This window comes from Piliocolobus tephrosceles, chromosome 5 (genome assembly GCF_002776525.5).
Source record: "Piliocolobus tephrosceles isolate RC106 chromosome 5, ASM277652v3, whole genome shotgun sequence".
NCBI classification, from domain to species: Eukaryota; Metazoa; Chordata; class Mammalia; order Primates; family Cercopithecidae; genus Piliocolobus; species Piliocolobus tephrosceles.
The window spans coordinates 165,611,084-165,632,723 of record NC_045438.1 but is presented as its reverse complement, the minus strand read 5'-3'; the positions used below and the strand labels follow the sequence as shown (position 1 = coordinate 165,632,723).

At 46.1% G+C, this 21,640-nt stretch overlaps 2 protein-coding genes across 3 annotated transcripts in view; one reads left to right on the top strand and one right to left on the bottom strand.

The window, feature by feature from the left end:
* The window catches only part of MYLK4 (myosin light chain kinase family member 4), a 104,357-nt gene extending 98,728 nt beyond the window's left edge, over nt 1–5,629 (bottom strand). Inside the window, exon 1 of the mRNA XM_023221062.2 lies at nt 5,574–5,629. Coding sequence (XP_023076830.2) covers nt 5,574–5,629 — 56 coding nt within the window. The remainder of the gene's footprint in view (nt 1–5,573) is intronic.
* WRNIP1 (WRN helicase interacting protein 1) lies at nt 835–21,396 on the top strand. Of its 2 annotated transcripts, none has more exons than XM_023221061.2 (7): nt 835–1,918; nt 4,190–4,381; nt 5,711–5,877; nt 14,886–15,115; nt 19,069–19,224; nt 19,979–20,058; nt 20,651–21,396. In XM_023221061.2, exons 1-7 carry the CDS (start codon nt 1,109–1,111, stop codon nt 20,924–20,926), a joined length of 1,911 nt encoding a protein of 636 aa, XP_023076829.1. In that variant the 5' UTR covers nt 835–1,108; the 3' UTR covers nt 20,927–21,396. The 2 variants fall into 2 exon arrangements, with proteins under 2 accessions (XP_023076829.1, XP_023076828.1); XM_023221060.2 differs by having other exon boundaries at nt 5,636–5,877.
* Nucleotides 21,397–21,640: the final 244 nt, after the last annotated feature.

Sequence of the window (21,640 nt, the reverse complement as noted above, 5' to 3'; positions counted from 1 at the left end):
CTCTAGTTACCAAAAATGCATGTTTAAGATACATGTTTTAAAACGGGAGACTTACAGAAAAGCAGAAAACAAAATCACAGAACATGGTAATTCATTCAAAGACGCAGAATACCACACTTGTTTTAATCCGATATTCTTTCCATTTCTCTCCCTGTCTACGACGTAATTGCACACGGGTGCCGCCCATCATTTGGTTGCTAAGGAGACAGAGGCCGGTGTTTCCGATTTGCCACCATTACGCAGGGGCCCGCGAGAAGCGTCTCTTGGCTCGAAGCGCGCTGTAGGTGAACCGCCCTTGACTAAAATGCCAACAAATCTAAAAGGGGGCGAGAGACCCTTTATTTACTTTTCTCTGACCACTCACTGAGGTGAGCATTTCTTTCACCCGCGTAGTTGTTTGCATTTCTTCTGCTGTTCAGGTCCAATAGAAAAGTGGTTTTCTATTGGAGGCTTTCGGGTTTTTCCCCCCATTTCCCTTTCGTTACAAACGACCCGCCGCGGCCTCCTCCTGCTGGTCCCCACAAGCCCACTCAACAGCTGGGCGCGGAAAGCCAGGAAAGCGGCACTCGCCGCTCCAACTAGCGCGCGCAGCCCGCGGCTCCTCCCCGCCCTCGTGCGCCTGGCAGGCCCGGGCTGACGGCTGCGTCCTCCCCGGCGCAACCTCGCGTACGCGCACCACGCTCACCCCGCGACCCCTCACAAAGGCTGTGCTGAGTCGGGAACGGACGCACGGCGGCTGGGGCGAATGCCCGCGGACTACACTTCCCGAAGTGCCACGCGAGGTATTATCGGCGGGGATTGGGACAAACGGCCACGGACTACACTTCCCTATATGCCGCGCGTGGCGCTGCCGCCTCCGGGGCAAACGGCGACGGACTACACTTCCCGACACGCCGCGCGAGGCGCTGCCAGCGGCCGGTCGAGGGCGGGCGGACGCGGGAGCTGCGGACGTGAGGCATGAGCGGCGCCCTCCCCCGGCCCGCGAGCGTCCTGCTGGCTCCCCGAGCGAGGGTCGTGCGGCGCTGGGCCTAGCGGAGGGCATCGGAGGCCTCGGCGTGTGCACGGGCTGCTGCGGCAGCGCCTGGCGCCGGGGAGGGCGGCGGCCGCCATGGAGGTGAGCGGGCCGGAAGACGACCCCTTCCTCTCGCAGCTGCACCAGGTGCAGTGCCCCGTGTGCCAGCAGATGATGCCCGCTGCACATATCAACTCGCACCTGGACCGCTGTCTGCTGCTCCACCCCGCGGGGCACGCGGACCCCGCGGCCGGGTCGCACCGCGCCGGGGAGCGGGCCAAGGGGCCCTCGCCGCCCGGCGCCAAGAGGCGGCGGCTGTCAGAGAGCTCGGCGCTGAAGCAGCCTGCCACCCCGACGGCAGCCGAGAGCAGCGAGGGCGAAGGCGAGGAGGGCGACGACGGCGGCGAGACCGAGAGCCGCGAGAGCTACGACGCGCCGCCCACGCCCAGCGGCGCCCGCCTCATCCCGGACTTCCCGGTGGCCCGCTCCAGCAGCCCCGGGAGGAAGGGGTCGGGGAAGAGGCCGGCGGCCGCCGCCGCGGCGGGGAGCGCGTCTCCGCGCAGCTGGGACGAGGCGGAGGCGCAGGAGGAGGAGGAGGCGGTGGGCGACGGGGACGCGGACGCGGACGGCGAGGACGACCCGGGGCACTGGGACGCGGACGCTGCCGAAGCCGCCACCGCCTTTGGGGCCAGTGGCGGGGGCCGCCCGCACCCCCGGGCGCTGGCGGCCGAGGAGATCCGACAGATGCTACAGGGCAAGCCGCTGGCCGACACGATGCGTCCCGACACGCTGCAGGACTACTTCGGGCAGAGCAGGGCCGTGGGCCAGGACACCCTGCTGCGCTCGCTCCTGGAGACCAACGAAATCCCCTCGCTTATCCTGTGGGGGCCGCCGGGCTGCGGCAAGGTGAGTGCAGCCTTGGCCGCAGGGCTTCCGTAGTTCACTCGGCGGTGGATGCAGCTGACGGTCGGAGAGCCGGGTGTGCTGCCCCCCAAAGAAGCCGCCTGACTCTCGTGGGTAAGAGGGCCCAGGGGTGCAGACGCAGGCTGGGCTGGGGCAGTGCCTGGTCCACAGGTGGACTCTGTGATGGGTGTGAAAAGGGCACACACCCCCAGATGCGGAAGGCAGGCTTCCCGGGTTTTCAAAAGGACGATGTCTGTGAATCCACAGTTTTACAAGATGTGGACTCTTAGATTTGATCTGCCTTTAGCTTCCATCGGTCTCCCCGCCCTCTCCCCAGACTTTGATTTAGTAACCGAATTCGCAAGGCATCAGCGTGTTTCAATTGTAAAGAAACGTTTGTATATTCCGTTTGTACGTAATACGGTTTCAGCTTTGAAAAAAAAGAATCGAATTCTGTTGTGCTTCCCTCCCTTTCCACTAGTTGTTGGTTTAACAGACTGGTATTTATTTATTCTTGAGAATATGTTTATTTAACATTCTTATATTCTTGAGGATATATTTATGTTACTAAATATACTCACATGTATTTACAAAACTAACATAAAAACTTTTTCATCTGCAAGTCATTTTCATCCGGTATTTCCGTAACTTTTCTCATAATGCCTCGTACTCTAGAGAAGAAACATCCGTGCATTTTGGTGTCCAGTTCTGTGTCCCTTCGTGAGGAGTTAGCACAAGTCCAGACGAGGGCAGTTAGGATATTGTGAGTCTAGAAAGCGTGTCATTGGAAAAACACTTGAGAAAAAAATGGAGGAGGTGAGCCAGAAAACAGAGAAAGCTAAGAAGTGCTTAAGTACAGGATGCTCTTTTATCCAGAATAGGGGAGAACCAGCATTAGGGAGGGAAAGGGAGAATTCAGGGGTCAAACTGTAGAGAGTTCTTGTAGCTTTGAGATCCAAGCTCCTTTGCACACAAGGCTTTTATGATTTTTCTCCTATTTTTCTTTCCAGCTTTATCTCCCACATCTTAACCACACCCACTTAAACTCCAGTTCCTGGAATGAATTGCCCTTTTTCTGCCTTCTTGTTGGCACTCATGCCTTCCTTTTGGCCAGGAATAAACCAGATCTATCCCAGATAAGATTGTATGATGATGGTGGTCAAATTGTTGACGTCTGCCCCCATGGATTTAGTTGTTAACCCCATTTAAGGGATTGAGCAGTATCGTTCTTAGTCATTGTGAAGTCTTTACATACGATCATGAGAATGGATAATCAGCTGTTGGTGGTCCCAGACAGCAAGAAGGTCTTTAGGCAGACAAGTGGGTGAGCTCCTCCCACCTACCAGATACCAGGCAAGAGGTTTGGGTGGTTCAGGCTGCTCAGTGAGGTGGGCGTTGGTCATTTGCAAGCCTAGGCATCTGTGACATCCTAGCCTGATTCCAAAAGGCAGGCTGGTGGGGATTTGGTAAAGAAGCAGCCACAGAATGGGTGCTCTACAACTTTTAGAAAACAAAGTGCCACCTTTCCATTCAGGTGCAGATTTGTCCCACTCATTAAACAGTCTTCAGTTTTTCTTTATTCTCATCCTTTAGTACTAATAACAATAACAACATTCATATTAATAACAGCATATACATATTTGTCGAGCACCCAAGAAGTGCCTTACTTGGGTCGCCTTGGTTTTCTAGTAAGTGCTAATGTGACCCCAGTGCTGCCCTTCATCTCCTACCAGAGTGAACATGCAGGAGTGGCCTGCGGTCATCTCAAATGCGGGGTCGATGTCATTGGTCTCAAGGCAGATGCTCCCTCACTCTCCTTTTCTCAGCTGTGCTGAGCTTCCAGTTGTGGTTTTGTGATGAGTTCTGCACCTAGGTCCTTCAGCAGCAGTGCTGTCTTGGCTGGAGGAGGGGAATTTTCTCTTTGGTGAGAGGTCACAGCTGTCACTCTGCTAAATCAAGACAGCTGCTCTTTACTGGGATTCCAAAGATCTTAAAGAGTCCCCCAAAAAGGAATCAAAGGTAGTTAGGGACAGAGGAGAAAAGGTCAGGATTAGCCTAAGGTTTAGCTACTTTCCTGTTTTATTTATAATGTTGGTTTTTGTTTTTTTGTTTGTAAATGTACTGTGGTATTTTTGCTTGTATCTGTGCTGCTAAGCATTCTTCAGAGTTCAAGTTGTTTGGCAAATAGTGATGCTGCTTGTAGTAGTTCCCATGGGTGCTGGTCTCTCTGTGTCTTATCAGCTTTTCAAACTCTATCTATGTCATCTTTTCTAGACCACTCTGGCTCACATCATAGCCAACAACAGCAAGAAACATAGCATAAGGTTTGTGACATTATCTGCAACAAATGCCAAGACAAATGATGTGCGAGATGTCATAAAACAAGCTCAAAATGAAAAGAGTTTTTTCAAAAGGAAAACCGTCCTTTTTATTGATGAGATTCATCGGTTCAATAAATCTCAGCAGGTATATTAACTTCCTTCTACCTTTTGGTCGTTGTGAACATCAAACAATATAAAGTATGTGAGATCACTATACAAATGCTAGAGACTTACTATTGTGAGCTTTGTTTACAAAGAAGTATAGGCTTGTCAGCCCATCTCCTTCAAGCCTATTTCCCCATGCATTACTTAGTGTTTTTTGGTCATAAGAAAATGCTTTCTCTATCTGATAAATGAAATGTTTGGTATATCCCTGAGCTATACATACCAGAAAAGCAGCTTTGAATCAGATTTTCCAGTTTTCGAAATTTTTAATCTAAATACTAGGAGTAATTGTGAACAGTAAAATAATGATTTTAAGATCATTATTTTAACAGGTTTTTAAAAATTTCTTTAACGGTATTTTTATTTTCAAAATTAATCTGTATTTTCTGTAACTCTAAGCTCTTTTCAAGGTGAGTGTTGGAAGAGCTAATGATTACTGTTTATTTAAATGGCTTTCTGAAATAAAAGGACACAAGCTGTTTTTATAAACAAAGCCGCTTTGGGATTTAAAAAAATAGACATTAAAATTTTACCAGGCTAAGATCTGGGAGCTATACTCTAAATAAAAACAAATTAAAATAAAGTTTAGGCATAACTTTTTAGTTATTTTGTTGCAACTTTTTAATCGTAATAGAATGTTTCACAAAACTCTACTAAGCCTTTTTTGAACCTTTTTTAATAAACAGACCCTTTTAAAGTTCTGATGGAATGTTAGCAATCTAGGTGTCATATTGGACCATTGACTCATCTTAGTATTTTTTTCCCATAAAACAGCATAATGACCAACTTTGTCAGGAGTAATACTATGATTGAGTACTTGCAGTGGAATAAGATTCTGGAAGTGTTAATGTTTTTGTGTGTTCTTTCTCATCTGTAAATAAATAGCTGTTACATATAAGCTATGTGCCAGTTCAGCCTTGGGTAGAAGATGCTTTTCTGAGTAAAGAAATGATTTATGTTGAAACTAAGTTAGAATTCTACTTAAAGCTATTAGTCTATGTAGCAGCAAGAGATCAGGCTTAGACAGTCATTCCAGAAGATGTGTTTTAGACTTAAACAAGAGTCGTACTCCCCCAAATATTGCATCCATATTCAATGAATATAAGGCTGCTGCTATTCCTGAACTCGAGAGAGAAAAATGAGGAAAAGAAAGGAATGGATAGCCAACTTACATAGGATTCTGCAGGTGGCTGTTGACTGGAATCACTTTTTTCTGTTTTCCTCCCATGATTAGGACACTTTCCTTCCTCACGTGGAATGTGGGACGATCACTCTGATTGGGGCAACCACTGAAAACCCTTCCTTCCAGGTCAACGCTGCTCTTCTGAGCCGCTGTCGAGTGATTGTTCTTGAGAAGCTTCCAGTAGAGGCAATGGTGACTATTTTAATGCGAGCGATCAACTCCCTGGGAATCCACGTCCTAGACTCTAGCCGTCCCACTGACCCTCTGAGCCACAGCAGCAACAGCAGCTCAGAGTAAGTTGACAGTGTGCAGCGTCCTGGGGGCACACACCTCCCAGAGAGTCCTCTGGCAGGGGGCCAGAAAGGGCCGGACATCAGTGAGGAGAGGGTGGGGACAGAAGAAATGTTGATCTGCCCGTAATGAAAATAAAAGAGGAGGGAAATGTTCGATTATACCTAACAAAGGTATCCCTGCAAACTTTTAAGATGCATTTTCTAGCCTCTGATGTGTGTTTCTATAATTCTTCAAGCTTTAACTTTGCTTTGTTGTTTCAGTTCTTGGGTGTTTGCTTTTGTGCTTAGGGTTCTTTGGGAAGCCTTATTGATTACTCGAAAGGCTTTATGTCCCTCATTGATGATTTGAAAGGGTTTATGTCCCTCACTGAATAGAACAAATAAATAGATAGGTATTCCCCAGACTTACCACACAACTCTTTTGAGCATTGTAAACTTGTTTCAGTTTCTTTTTAACCTGCAGTTTAGCATTTTGTTAAAAACATCAAGTAAAAATTAATGTAACTTGTAACCTTAAAATTATGTAATCCTTTTTACATGCTTGAAACTCAACTTCATGAAAGTAAAGGAATGTTAACTGAAAATGACATTCGAGGCTGCCCCATCCTTTTGGTGACCTGTTTCTGCATGATGAGTACCACATGAGCTCACTAATGCCCCGAGTATGTATCATAGGTCATCAATTATAGGTAATCAGTCTGATTTCTTGGGTCAGAGGTTTTCCTTTTTTCATATGAGAGCGTGTTCTTCAGATGGTATTAGTTCATGTGCTGGCTAAAGTGCTGCTGGGGGACATAATCTGGTCTGATGAGGGGCTACTGCCCACCTCCTCCTGCTGTGGACTCTGCAGCTGCTCCCGCCTGCCCTGAGGCCAAGTTCTGGAGCCACTTTTCTGTGAGGATTAAAGTACAAGGCATAGTTTTAGGCTCAGGGTTTAGGTTTCAACAGGCTCTCCCTATGTGTCTGGCCCCCTTTTGCTCGTGTCTGAGATGGAGGAAGAATTCCGCCGTGTCTCATGAAAGCCTTGCAACATTTGGCCCGTGGACACTGGGTAGGACAGAGTGGCCTCGTTTTGGAATCCCGTTGTGATGGGGATAGCCATGAGATATGTGGCCACAAGCAGTGTGTGGAACCTGCTGTTATCAGCCACATGGACTCATACTGAGGAGCCCTTTATGTGGTGGGCATTTCTCAGAGCCTAAGGGGGCTGCCAGCTCCTCACATCTAGTACAGGTTTAGTATCCCAAATCTGAAATCCAAAATGCTGCCAAATCTAACGCTTTTTGAGCACACCTTCATGATACTCAAAGGAAATGTTTATTGGAACACTTCAGATTTCTGGATTTTGGGTTGCTCATTTGGTAAGTGTGTAATACAAATATTGTAAAATCAAAAAAATACGAAATTCAGACCACTTTTGGTCCCAGGCACTTCAGATGTGGGATACTCAACCTGTGTAGCTTTCCTATAACAGAAACCTCATTGCAGACTCATAGAACCACATGGTAAAGACAGACTGAAAGAAGAGGGGGGAAATCCTAACTTGTTTCATGTTTGTGTGTGTTCTTTGTTCTGTGTACTGGTTATTGTAATGTGTCTGCAACTTAATATTCTGCATGGAGGTACATGTCTAGGGTGATTTTTATTGATTTCATGTCATCAGTTCATGAAATAGAACATGAAATCAATAATTAATATTGATGACGTGAAGTTAATAATCATCAGTTGTTACTCAGATGCTCTCAGGTTTTTTCGCCTCTCCCTACTCACTGCCATGCAGGCATTTAAATGAAACGAGAAAGGCGGCGGCCAAGGAGTACATCCTTGTGAGAATTGCTGCGTTTTATTATTAAAAATCCTCAGGTGATTTGCAGGCACATTAAAGTTTGAGAAGATCAAGTGAAATAAGTAAGATTTAGTTATTGAAACTGATATAAAAATGAGCTAGAGATTCTTAATCTGCTAAAATTGCTTTTCAGAGAAAACCTCGCATATCCAGTAAATGATTTACTGTTTCCACTACCACTTGCTTAGACTTGATCCCAGTTATATTTGCTGTGTTGTGTCCCCTGCTTTCCTGGGAAGACTGTGAGGACAGGAGCTTGACCTGTTCACATCACAGCACAGTGCCTGGCGCACAGTATGTGCTTGATGAATGGTTTGGAAAGGAATAAATCCTGGCTTTCAATATGAGAAAAGTAGTTTCATATTTTTTGTATTATCCAGCATAAGGGATAATTACCCAGGTATCAGGAGGCTTTTTCTTTAATACTATTGCCCTTTTCTTCATCAGCAGCAAGCAGAGTAAAATGAAAGAATATTAAGCTTAAATCCATTAATTGGCCTACTTGTTAGCAATTCTAGCAAGAAGTGAAGTTAGGAGATATCATAGGCCACAGAAAGAACTCTTACAAGTGATTTCCACATACAAGTACCTGCCACCCCAACTGTCATGGATAATGAAGAGTGGATTATGATATCTTTTAGTTGTTTTAGGTAAAATTTTGCTTTCCAATCCCTGTTGACAGCTATATATACATCCTTGTGCATATAAATCAGATTTGGTGACACTAATCTAGTTGAAAGATAAGATTTTTAACCCCAAATACTGACTTTCTCTCTCCGGGAAGCTATTGGTGTGCATTTGTACTCTTGTGTCATGTTTTGGTGCCCTAGATAGCAACTAGAACATTTACAGAGAAGTCCCAGGCTGTTGAACTGCACGTGAGAGGAGGTGAGCAGGGCACTGGATTTGGAAACTAATCAAGCTGCCGCTTAGCCGTTCTTGATTGCACTTGAGGAATTGTGAGTTGTCACACAGTATACTCATGTAAGTGATAAGTTCCCATTAAAGTGAAATAAGTGTTCCTTTTTTTAAAAAAAATAGTTTCTCCTATAGTTATTATTCAGTCCAAATTGAAGCCCTGCATATGCTAGGCATTGGCTGAGGGTTGAAAAGCTTGTTCCTGTGCCTTTAGAGGGAGCACAGTATGATGAAGGCTAGGGAAGCAGGTCCACTTCCAGTGCCATGCTTATACGCCAAGTACGGTGGGCATAGAGAAGAAGCATTCGGAATATGTGAAATTCAGTATTTCACCTCTTAGCTGAGGGAATGCGGAGTTGAGTTTTGAAGGATAAGCAGAATTTAACTAGTGAAATAGAAAGCTCATTGTCTGTGCCATAGTTGCTTTGGTTCGTATGGCTAAGCAACAATGTTCACGTATTTTGCTCTCCAAAAACTATTTGGGTCACATGATACAAACAGTGAAGCATGCTCTCTGCTCTGGGTTAATTTTGGAAACCAGGAAAAAAAATGTCCATGATTCGTGATACGATGAATGAGCTTGTGCTGCTGAAAATGAAAAAGTAAACTAACATTTCATCATCCTGCACTACTTGCTGCTTGGAAGGAGTGTAGATTCCTAGGTCATAGAATATATACATATTCAAAAACACTTCTAAAGAATCAATTCTCTGTGAACCAGATAGAGGATACAAGTCTTTGGAGATCAAGACAGTGAAATGAGAAGCCATAACTGCCCTCTGCCTAGCTAGGCTGTGTTCCAAGAGGTGGTTGGAAGACTGAAAGTGGCGTCTGTTCCTGGGTAAGGGCTGTGGCACAACTGGCTCTGGGGCTTTTCTCTAACCATCTGGAGAGGAGAACCCCTGACATACTGACCCCCACACGAGGTGGCTGTGGATTCTTTTTTCTTTTTATAAAAGTATAAATTGTTTTAAATAATCTTTTCTGCCATTGAATAGAAAGAAAGGCAATAGAACTCCAGAATACAAGGTCCTGGCCAGAATAAATGGTTGGTATAGAGTAGATTTCAGTATTTTTATTTAAAAATGTGTTTTAAGTACAATTAATCTAGTACATTAACAGAGCTGTTTTAATGTAAGGGTGCGTTAAAAGAATGCCATAAAAGCACCGGCAGCCGGAACCATGGATCTCATGGTCCTTGGGTGCATTTCCTGTGGCTGCTGTAACAATTGCCACAAACTGGGTGGCTCAGAACACAGAGCTTTATCCTCACAGTTCCGGAAGCCAGAAGACCAGAATCAAGGTATCAACAAGGCCATGCTCTCCTCCAGCATCTGATAGCTCTTGGCATTCCTTGGCTTGTGACCATGTCACTCCAGTCTCTACATCCATCTTCACGTGGTGGCCTTCTTCTCTGTGTCCTTATGTCTTCTCTTTTTCTGTGTTTTATAAGGACATTTGTCATTGGATTTAAGGTACACTCTAAATCCAGGATGATTTCATCTTGAGACCCTTAGTTACATCTACAAAGACCCTATTTCTAAATAAAGTCACATTGGCAGGTTCCAGGGATTAGGACTTACATCTTTTGGGGTCACTATTCAACCCACTACAGACCCCTATCAAGTAATGTAATTTGGAAAGGCATGTACCTCCATGGGATTAAACAGAAAGATGCCATCATCTGAAATGTACCTTCTCTCTTTGTGGAGAAAGTCAGTTTTGTTTTGCTTTGCTTTCACCCTGGTGTTATGGAAGCGGCAGCATCTGGGATTCTCCCTTGAACATGTGCAGTTCTGGAGAGGATGCTGTTGCACAGTCTGAGGAGGGGGATTCTCCTCACTGTTGACACCAATAGCAGTGTTGGTCCAGTCTCATGACATGGCAGGCACTGCTCTACGCACTCCACATGTCTTCATCTCATTCAGTCCTCAATACAGCTCTGCAAAGTAGGTCTCATTACCTCCCATTTACTAGATGAGGAAACTGAGGCACAAAAGGTTAAGTAATGCCCAAGATCCACCAGCTTCAATGTGATGGAACCAGTGTTTAGGGCACGTCTTTCTGCTCACTGACTTCAAGTGCTACAGTGGGTGGCGGTGCCAGGTTTACAGAGGATGGACCCACTGCCCGGCTTTTCCATTCTGACTTTTCTCTCTTGGCACCTCTTTGTGTAAGAGCAACTCTGTATCCATTTGTAATGGATTAGGAGCAAACTGGTTCCATCTGTAAAGCAGCAGGAGAGCCTTTTAACCAAATCTGCACATCCCGCTTCCTGGGATACATTTTAGAAACATACCTTGCCCAGCGTCTGTCCCTGGAGATTGGAGCTCAGTCTGTGCTAGGTGAGGTACATGTGGCTGCATTTGTGTCTAACGTGATGCATATCGCTAGTCGAGAACCTCTACACAGCAGTTATCACCCTGACCATGACATGTTCCTTCTCCTTAGTGAAAGAGATTTGTGGGGTTTGGTTCGTAATTTAGAGAGGGAGAGTTTAACCAAGCCATGCATATTCTTTCATTCTACCATGAAATAACAGGTACATTTTTACTTACTACACTCCTTCTCCACCTTATACATCAGGCTATCTAAGTAGTATCCTCCAAATCCCAGTGTTACCCAATGTGTGGAAAACTTCAGGATTTAGGCACCTGGAAGAAGAAAGAAGAAAGAGCTTCCTGTATTCTTTAAGATTAAAGCCCTTCTCGTCGGTTGGAGAAGCTAAGCTCTCTAAGTCTGCTTTTATCTCTAGGTTTTGTTAACTAGAAATAGAATCTTTTGTAGTGCATTTATTTTAACCAATTTTATTATGAATAGTGTTTTATTATAACATAGTTGACTTCCTATTGCTTATTTCCATGTAGGATGTTACGACATTTTGGGCAGTCTATCCCCAGAATAGGTTTCACCCCTTTTTATTGTATTCTACCTTTGGAAGGTTATTTTTAAATGCAGAACATTTTATAAATATATGCTTAAGTTTAGAAATAATTGTAAATTCTCTAGACTGGGAACACTCTTTCAAAATAGTTTGTGCAGCAGTTACTGTTTGCTGAGGGATTTTGCCAATATCAGTACAACTATCCCTTCATCATTCTTGGCATGAGTTCTCTCATGGGCTCCCCATTCTAAGATCTCAGGGTTATTTTAGTATATCTTACCTTGTTCTTCAGAACTTAGTCAATGAGAGTTCAGGATCTATTTGGTGTTTAAGTGGAACCTTTCCCTGCTCAGCCTTCTTCACAGAGAGTCTCCATTTTGTAATTTTCTTGTGTGATCCTTGTGAGTGCTGTCAGCAACTCCTGTATTACTTGGACAGAGTTGCCAACAGATTGATCTGGGCCTCGAAATACTTCTTTTTTTGGACGGGGTGAAATTTAAAATGTGGATTATGCCCAAGGGGAGGAAGAAGAAGGGAGTGGCGGGAGCTCAGGTAGCTTTTGTTGTGGCAGCACCTCCATTCCCCATGACTCCAAAGCAGAAGAGTGGAACCACTTGTGCTTTGGTCAGGAGTTTAAAAGCCAAAGGAAGACCTTATTTTCCAACCACATAAAATCCGTAATCATTGCTAAAGACTTATTCACAGCATACTGTTCGTCCATCTGTGGAGCAGACTGCTAGTCGGCTTCTCTCTTCATTAATACAGCCTGCCTCCCTGTCTGTATATGAGGACTAATGGAAATGAGGCCGTTTCTACTAGTAAATACTGTGGTGTATAAGGCTACCCATCTTGTCATTGTCCCAAGAGCACACCATGCCCCTAAATGCATACAGAAGGCAAAACGATGGAGAAGGGATACATACCAAATAGTAACATCAAGGTAGTCTAGGGGAAGGTGAATTTTCTCCCTTTGTTTTTAAAATTTAATATAAGTTTTTTAAAAGTAAATATTGACAGGTCTGAGTTGCTTGCTTTTCAAACAATTATTTAATGGTTAAGGATGTCAAACTATACAAAATATGGTCCCAATTTTTGTTTTAAAAGTTAGCTGTAAGGTTGGTTGATGGCTGCATGGGTGAGTGGGTCATAAATTCAACAATTGACACAGTAGCTTTCGTTCTCCCTTGAAATAACAGGTACGTTTTTATCTCTCGGTGCTGGAAATATGGATTCTTTCTGTTTTCTCTATACTTTCCATATAATTTATAAGAAGTAAAGGTTTCACTCTGAGATTATGATGAAACTGAAGTTAGTCTGTTTATTGTGCAAATATCGGATGCCTATCATCTATGAGGTCTGGGAATACAAAGAAAGAATAAAATATTCCTGGCCTCGAGGTGCTCAACATGTAGTAGGGATGGAGAGATGATGAATGTAATGTAATCAGCACACAACCCAACCATGGTGCAGGATATAGGCTGGTTCAGTCTGTTAGGATCCACTGGGGCTCCTGCTTTGACTCCTTTTTCTTCCCTCAATTGTCCTAAAGGCTTTTTGTTGCTAGGCAGCTTTCCAAGGAGAGAGAATCCATTGGTTTTACTAGTTCTGAGGCAGAAGTGAGATGCCCAAGCAGTTTCTGTTCTCCCTACCTGTCTTCCCACACAGGTTGAGTGCAGTAAGGGGCGGAGAGCGCACCCTTCCCTCTCAGGCATGTCACGTGTCACGTACTGCCACACCCCTCAGATACTGGTCCTTCCCCGTACGTTTTCTTTAGTGTATGTTCTGTCCGTCAGTATCTTCTAAATCATCTTCCAGAAGACTTGCTAACTAACTTCTGGTTGAGAAGTGATCCACAGGCTTCATAGAGTGCCGGTGACATGACCTTGGTGTTTGGTGTTTTGGTGTTCTGGTGAGGTCTGCTGAGAGAATGCTGCCATCAGGAGAGAGGAAGATGGGGCTCCGGGCTGCACCAGTGGGTGGGGCCCAGGCAATTGGCATGAGTAAGGAGAGAGTCCTTTGTTGTAAAGCTGATGCTGGCCAGGTGTCTTAGGTGTGGTGAGAGACCCACAAGGAATAACTGGAAATCAACTTTGGTACATGTGGGGGTGAGACGAGGCATCTTTAAGACCTTAGGAACAAATCCTTCCATGAATGAAATGCAGATTGGTATTATTTGGGTTACTCAGTGAGCAGAGTAGTGTCAGTGAGTGGGTGTATGGTGAGGGGTTCTGCATTGATCCAGCAGACAAGCTGGGTCCCCTTTGGAAACCGCCACCCCCTCCCCGGTCCAGCCCCCATTGGTGCCTGTACGTTGTTTTCCAGGTGGCTGATTTGGACAGTCCTAATGGACTGACTTACTGTAGATGTTCTCAGCTGAATGTTGATAATGACATGGTGAACTATAACTGAAAAATTATTTTGTTGCTTCACAAATGTGCAGCTAGCAGCTCAGCCAGGAATAATATAAGACCCCACTAAGTCATGAAATGTGTTAGATATCTTATTTAACTCGACTAGGAATAGAAAATTTTACTGAATCAGCCTTCTGATCATAGTTAGATCTTATTTGTGAGGGTCCAAATTTAGAAATGTGACTGTTAGTTTTAGTCCTGATGTTCGGAGAGAGGTGAGGCGGCTTGCCCAGGGTCTCATGGCTGTGTACCAGCAGTCTTCTCGTCGCTTCCCAGGCTCATGACCTCTCTGCTGCCCTGTGCGGATTTTGCATGATTAGTGCCCACTATGAGCTGACCTACTGCAGCCTCCATAATGCCCCAGGCCAGGATTCCTGAGACCTGCTTCCAGGACCTGCTGTGCTCAGAGTAACTAGGGACCCAATTTGTTGTTTTTCAAATGAAGGAATTGAACTGCGTGATCTGGAGCCCTTCAGAGCTAGTATTCAGATGTAATGCTGTCTCTCTCCTGTGTGGAAAGTGGTCTAAGCACGCCTGTCTCATCGGGATGTAGGCCGCATTTGGAACATGTTTTCCATACACGGTAATGAGGTGCTAGCATTTCTAATAAAGTTTTCGCTGTTCTGTAGGGTAGAACCAGAGAGACCACCTGTCAACAGTGACTTTCCAGGCCAGTCAGTGTCTGTTTCACACAAGCGTAGATGTGTGAACCTGTGCAGTGAGATACCCTCGACACTCATAAGATACAGGGCGATAACCTGGTGACTTAGGAGACCCGGCCAGTTCGTAGTCTTGGTGATGCTTAAGCACGTTGACAAAGGTGAGAATAAGAGGCAAATGCCTGGAACTCTTCAGTGTCCTTGCCAAGAAGTATGAGTTTCTAAGACATGTGCAGAATAAGAAGTACGCAGCCTGAGTGGGACAGTAACTAACCCTGGTTGTGTTTCAGGCCGGCCATGTTCATAGAGGATAAAGCAGTAGACACCCTGGCTTACCTCAGTGACGGTGATGCCCGAGCTGGGTTGAACGGACTGCAGCTGGCGGTGCTGGCTAGGTTAAGCTCTAGGAAGATGTTCTGTAAGAAGAGTGGGCAATCCTATTCTCCCAGCAGAGTTCTGATCACAGAGAATGACGTGAAGGAGGGCCTACAGCGATCCCACATTTTATATGACCGGGCAGGTAAGTAATTGACCTGTGGAAAGAGTGAAACTGTGTGGAAAGAAGTGTGTGCACACATTCTCATTTCCGGAAGCCTGACTTTCAGCTGGGTCCAAAGCATTCCAGTGATTCTCAGGTGGATCTCCATGTTGGTATTAAGCTTTCCACACAGGGCTGACCAGAGAGGCATGAAGCAGAGGCTGCCCTGTTGAGAATCTAGAGGAGTTTGGGGTTGGAAATGGCAGGCTGCACATTCACCTTAGAAGGTAGTTGGCTCTTCCCCACCGTGCAGAATACAATCACCTTTGAAAGCCTGTGTCTTCATTTGACAGTGAATATGTTTTGTGATCGTTTACAATGGCAGTAAATAAAAAGAGGGCTTTTGCCATAATGACTTACTAGTTTGAATTGAGAATTAAAATGCTTTATTGCTGGAGTCTATACTAAAAAATAAATTGTCATGGATCTTGAAGTTTTTATTTTATGTAGTAGCTTTTTCAAAAATTTAATTTTGCTGTGTGCACTTAATCTGTTTGTGTAGAACTGCATTTACAGATAGCAGATTTGATACCAGCTCTTATTAAATCTGTGACCTGCCAATATTAAATGTCATTAGCACAGCACGTTTGCATCTTTTTATAAAAGAAGTGGGAGGTAAAGATAACATACTGTAGATGAGCAAACTTCTGCTGCTTGAGCATTTGTGGGACTTTGGATGGAGTCATATTGCAGTAACTGTGGAATATAATTTCCACATTTTTAAAAGCTCTGCCAGAAAAGGAAGCTGATAATTGAATGTTCCAGATCTCACGTAGGCTGTGCCACGTGACAATGGAGAGTCCTTACTGGTTAGAGAAGGGGTGGAGGGGCTTCAGAATGACTTTGGTTCCAGGCACTGCCTCTTTGTGGGTGAGCACACCTACTGCATGACCTTGAGGGGCTGACCAAAGCTCTTTGGCTTTAGCGTGCCTCAGCTGATGGCAGCTCGGGCATGTTCATTAGTGCTAAAGACACACTGGCAAGTTGAACAAGCAGTCCTGGCTACATTGTGACGTGAATGTGCCCGCAGCGGGGCCTTCTCAGATGACTGGCTCTCCCTTGTACTCTGGAGCATGATGTGAATGCTTGCAAAGTCTGAAAAGCAACACGTTCTAGGTGTAGACCCCTGCTTAACTTTTGGCCAAATAGAAAAATTGTAGATATGAACCAGAAAAAAAGTTTTAAGACATTAAAAAATCTCACTATGCCAGGATCTCCATGGTTTCTCAGGTGCAGCAGCAGCCGTCTCTCTCCCTTGTTGTAGGTGTCCCAAAGGATTTGCATTGTTTTGATTGGAACAACTAGGACTGTTCTTTGACATTTTATCAGACTGTCAGTTGAGATCTGTGTAACATGGCGTTCAGTAACAGACATCGAATATTTTATAGGTGTATTCATTTTTGAAATTCTCAAAATAACTTTATGGATATAGCTATTAATATTACCCCCATTTTAAGATAACAAAACTTGCCTGCGTTCACAAAGCAAGCAGTGAAACTGACCCTTAAATCCGGGTCTGACTGGTTCCCAAGACTGTCCTTCCCCGCATCCGCGTTTGCCTCCACACCAGCCTTGCCATGCTGTTACTGATCTCACCCGTTACCTCACGCTCCTGAGAGGGGTCACCTCTCCACGCACGTACACACAGGGCGGATCGTGGAGTGGTTCAGTCCTAAGAATCCCACTGCTTGAGCCCCACATTGCAGAGCTCTGCACAGTGGGGATCACCTTGTCTATAGCTTGGAGCTGGGGGGCGGTGGAGGCTGCCTAGTGCCACAGCCTTAAGAAGCCACATCCTCCACATGTTCCTAGTATGAGCTCACACACCCCAGCCCAGCGCAACACGTCTGCCCCGCAGTGGATCCGCAGACGTGTAAATATCATTCGGATCCTGGAGAAAGCTGCTTTTACAGCCTTGGCTCTGTAAATAGGGATGGTGGAAGCATTGCCCTGGAAACCTGTTGGCTTATACTCTTGGGCCTTTTTATACCTTGAGTGAGACAAAGACCCACCCCCGGAGTTGTTGTTATTCTTTTATACGTCATCTGGTACATAGTTACCCACTCATAGGATCCAATGATGTTTCTGCATCAGAGTGAAGAAATTTCTACGTGAGAGCAAACCCTTTGCCATGCATTGACATCAGGGCTCTATATAAATCGGTAAATTTCAGGTTATAAAGCAGTATATAATAGAAGCAAACATGGAAGGTAGCATAGAATAATACTAGTATCTATCACTGTTGCAAAAGAATCTTTCTACAGTGCCTGCTCTGTGCCAGGCGTGTGTTATTTAATACAGCCCTATGAGGTGAGTGGTCTTGTTGTTCCCATTTTACAGATGAGAAACCTGAGGCACAGTGAGGATCAGGAACTTGCCCATGGCCCATGAGCTTGGGGGTCCAGCCCAGGCTGCCTGGTCCTGGAGGCTGTGCTCTTGCCCGTTCTGTGGTGGTGCTGCCCCTGACATTGACAGAGCGGGAAAAGATGACTCACCTGTGTAGGGGGAGTTTAAATTTGACATAAAGTGGCCTGGGTCATTTCTTCCAGCCCCCGTGTTCGTGAGTGTAGCCAGGCCTGTTATCTGCTACTCTCTTTCCTGCCTTCCTCCACCCTGCAAAGGAGCAGAGCGTAGCCAGAGTGCCTGGGCCAGCAGGATGAGGGAGTGGGCCAGAACCATGCAGATTTCATCCAGGACACCCTCTCTGCCAGTGTCCATAGCACTCTGACCGCACCGGGAGCCCTGCACAGGAGACACTCAGTTCGTCCTCAGAAATCCAGTAGCTGGACTGACCCGTCCATCTGCCCTGGTTCTCGGAAACCAGAATCACTTGGGCTAAACCGTAGGTCCCGCAGGTCTGTCCCTGTGGGAGGCCAGCATCTTCGGCTTGCTCTGTCCTCCACCTGAAGACCAGCTGTCATCTTACCAGCGAGCTCAGCTGCCAGGATTTGTGCCTGGCGCCAGTCGTGTTGTGGACATGGGCTTACGCTGAGCACGGGCCAGGTGCTCCTCTGGGAGGAGTGAGACTCAGGAACGCCATCCTGTGCTTTCTCCTGAGGACGGCGCCCCCTCCTTGAACTTACCTAAGGGGTGATGGCCAGAGAATAGTGAAATGTGTGCAGGTGCCACTGCCTAGTTCCTGAGAACTGTTTAGCTGTCATTTTTTGCCCTAAAATATGCCTTTTTTTAAAGCACATTTCACTGATTTCGTGTGAATCTAGGGTAAAAATGGGATAAGACCAGGCGGTGAGAGAGTGGGCTTCCATACTTTCAGGGCAGGAACTGGCAGTCCATGTGTCGATCCTTCTGGGACCCTGCCACACAGGTGTCCCCACAGCAAGGCTGGCAGAAGGAGGTTTAAATGACCACAGGCTTTGGATATCAGAAAGGCAGCTGGAAATGACATGACACTGAGGAACAGATGGGCTATAACAGCTGCCCTTGCCACTTGGCTCTACATCCTCCTGGCTCCGACCAGGCCCACCGTTGATTTTCCTCCGGTACATGGTAGGCCACAGGATGGAGCCAGAACACGAGACTTGTCCTCCCTCCACTCTTGTCTCTGGCAGATCCACCGGCTGGGAGGACCACCTTTCCAAGTGAACGTCCCCTCCCCCCCGCCTCTGTGCCTCTGCGTGCACTCCGTGTGGACAGCCACAGGTTTCTGCTGCAGCAGCCTCTTCCCCTGAATAGGCCTGGGTTACTGAACAGGCTCCCCAGCCCCACAGAGAACAGCGCTGGGGCATGTCCTGGGATTAAGCCGGAGCAGCCAGTCCACCCCACTCAGAGCACAGTTAAGGCGCTGCCCAAACCTCCCCTCGGCTTTCTCAGGGCCTTTATTAGCTCAGCTTCCTGGAAGTCAGCCAGCGGGGGTGAAGATGGCTTGGGTGCCCCCCCTGTGAGCTCTCTCTGAGTGGTGCTTTCTGTGATGTCAGGTGAGGAGCATTACAACTGCATCTCCGCCCTGCACAAGTCCATGCGGGGCTCAGACCAGAACGCTTCCCTCTACTGGCTGGCTCGCATGCTTGAGGGAGGAGAGGACCCACTCTACGTGGCACGGAGGCTTGTCAGGTTTGCCAGCGAGGACATAGGTGAGTGTGATGAGAGGGCCCCAGAGCCCTGTGTCCGTGAGGGTGGGGAAATGGCTGACAGTTACATCGTGGCGTTTTTTTGGCTGGGCGGGATGGGTAGGGGGCGGCAAGAATGTCTCGGGGCTATGTGAGACTGGCAGGAGAAGACTGGCAGAGGTAAGACTATGCCTGAGCTCAGTTGTTTATTTATTGGTGTATGTGCTTTTGAATGTTTGTGTTCATAAAGTCACCATTTTCTGTTTCCTGTTCAGGAATGTTTTTACTAACAGGAGTGGCTATTCAGAGTATTGCAATAAGATGAGCTGCTTTTAAATTTGCTTTGAAGTCAGGTGTTCAAGGTTTTCTTTGGGCAGCTCCCGAGGTAGAAATGGAAGACTCTAGACACTATGTGAAGAAGATCAGGAAAGTCTCCTCTTCTTTGGTCTTAGGGGATGTTTTGTTTTTGGTGTTTCCATCCTGGCGAATGTCTCCATAGCCGCCACTTCTTGTGTTTGTTGTACAGAGACTCCTGTTTTTCTAGATGTAGTTTTTATCCACACGGAAACAGTTCTTAACACTGCACAGTAACCACTCACTAAACATTTCTTGCATAAGTTCATGTGATCAGAGACTAGAAGTAAGTCCGTCCGGTTTGCTACACGGGATTGTTTCGGTCACCAAGTGTACAAGCAGTGGTGGTCTGTGGTCGCCTGCACGTGGGCCAGGAGGACTGTGTTTCATGACTGAAGCTCTCCTTTGTCTCCGTGTGTGGCAGGTCTGGCAGACCCGTCTGCATTGACACAAGCAGTTGCTGCCTACCAAGGCTGTCACTTCATAGGCATGCCCGAATGTGAGGTAAAGTAATCAGCTCAGTTCTTGCAAATCACTTCTTTTCTCTCTCGTGCTCTGTCCCTTTGTAGATTTGAATAAATATCCCTCCTTCACCATTGACGTATTGGGCCCCTGAATATGCTGCTTGGCTTTTGAATTCCAGTTGTAGACTCTTAGACTCTAGAGAGGGAAGCCTTCTGTGTCAACGAGGTCATGTTTCAAACCGTCCTCAGGATTCCGGGGTTCAGAGCACACGCTCCACATTTTCCAGGGAGCGGAGATGTTAAAGGAGCTGAACGGGAAAAGCCTCTGCAAGTTCGCCCCCAGAGCCGCTTCATATTCATCTCTTTTATACATTGGGGGCTTAAGAAAAGTTTAATTTAGTAAAAAGTCCTTCGGTTATAAAAGAAGAAATGAAAACCACTCACCTGGTTTGCCTCTCACCTCATGGGAGTTTCTTCTCTCTGTGATGGGTGGTTGTCCAGACCGTAGGCACAAAAGGGGCTAATGAAGGCATGTGGGGATCTTCTCAGAACCACCTAGGGCTGTGTCAGGAGGGCTCTGCAGAACGGAAGCTCGGCATCTTGCTAGTAAACTGTGTCCTCTGTGTCATTAGGTGCTTCTGGCCCAGTGTGTGGTCTACTTTGCCAGAGCTCCAAAGTCCATTGAGGTGTACAGCGCCTACAACAACGTCAAAGCCTGCCTGCGGAACCACCAGGGGCCCCTGCCCCCCGTGCCCCTGCACCTGAGGAACGCGCCCACGAGGCTGATGAAGGATTTGGGCTATGGCAAAGGCTACAAGTACAACCCCATGTACAGCGAGCCTGTGGATCAGGAATACCTGCCTGAAGAGTTGAGGGGAGTCGATTTCTTCAAGCAGAGGAGGTGCTGACTCCTCAGGCCATGACAGCAGAAGGATGTTGCTTTTTTTAAGAGAGGGCCAGAAAGAAAGAAACTGGATTGCAAAGTTGGTTGCCTGGTGGAAGTTAGAACAGACCAACATTTCGTGCCAGAAATTTAAGAGTCTCATAGGTGGAGGCGCAGTTATTTCAACTAAATGTGTAACTTTGAAATTGTGTTCGTTTGCACTTCGTGCAGCGGTTATGCTTATGAAAATATCTGGCAGCTTTGTGCAATGAATTAATGTTATAAGGAATTATCTATTTTGTCATAGTATTTAAGTCATAATGTCATTTCAGAATTCAGTTCTGTAGGATTTTTTTTTCTTTAAAAAATGTATATTCTGGGTAGTTTTAATTGGTAAAAAAAAAAAAATGTAATTGTGATTTAATACTGCATAGTGTTTTGGGTATTTTTTTTATATGCAAAGGTCTTATGAGCCAATAAAACTATTTCAAAGTACTCTTGGATTCTGTCCTGGTTTTCCCGCCTGGACGCTGGGTACCGGCACTGTCACCATTGCACTTGGTGGGTGGACACTGGGAAGGAGAAATCACCTTAGGTGGAAAGAGCGAGGAGCTTAGTTGAGAAGTCAGCGTTATCTTGTTGAAAGGTAACTCTGATTTCTTTAAAGGAATACATAAAAGAATTCTTCTTTAAATGGCTTGTGGAAGCCTCCAGTAGTCCCATGCTCATTCCTCCCCAC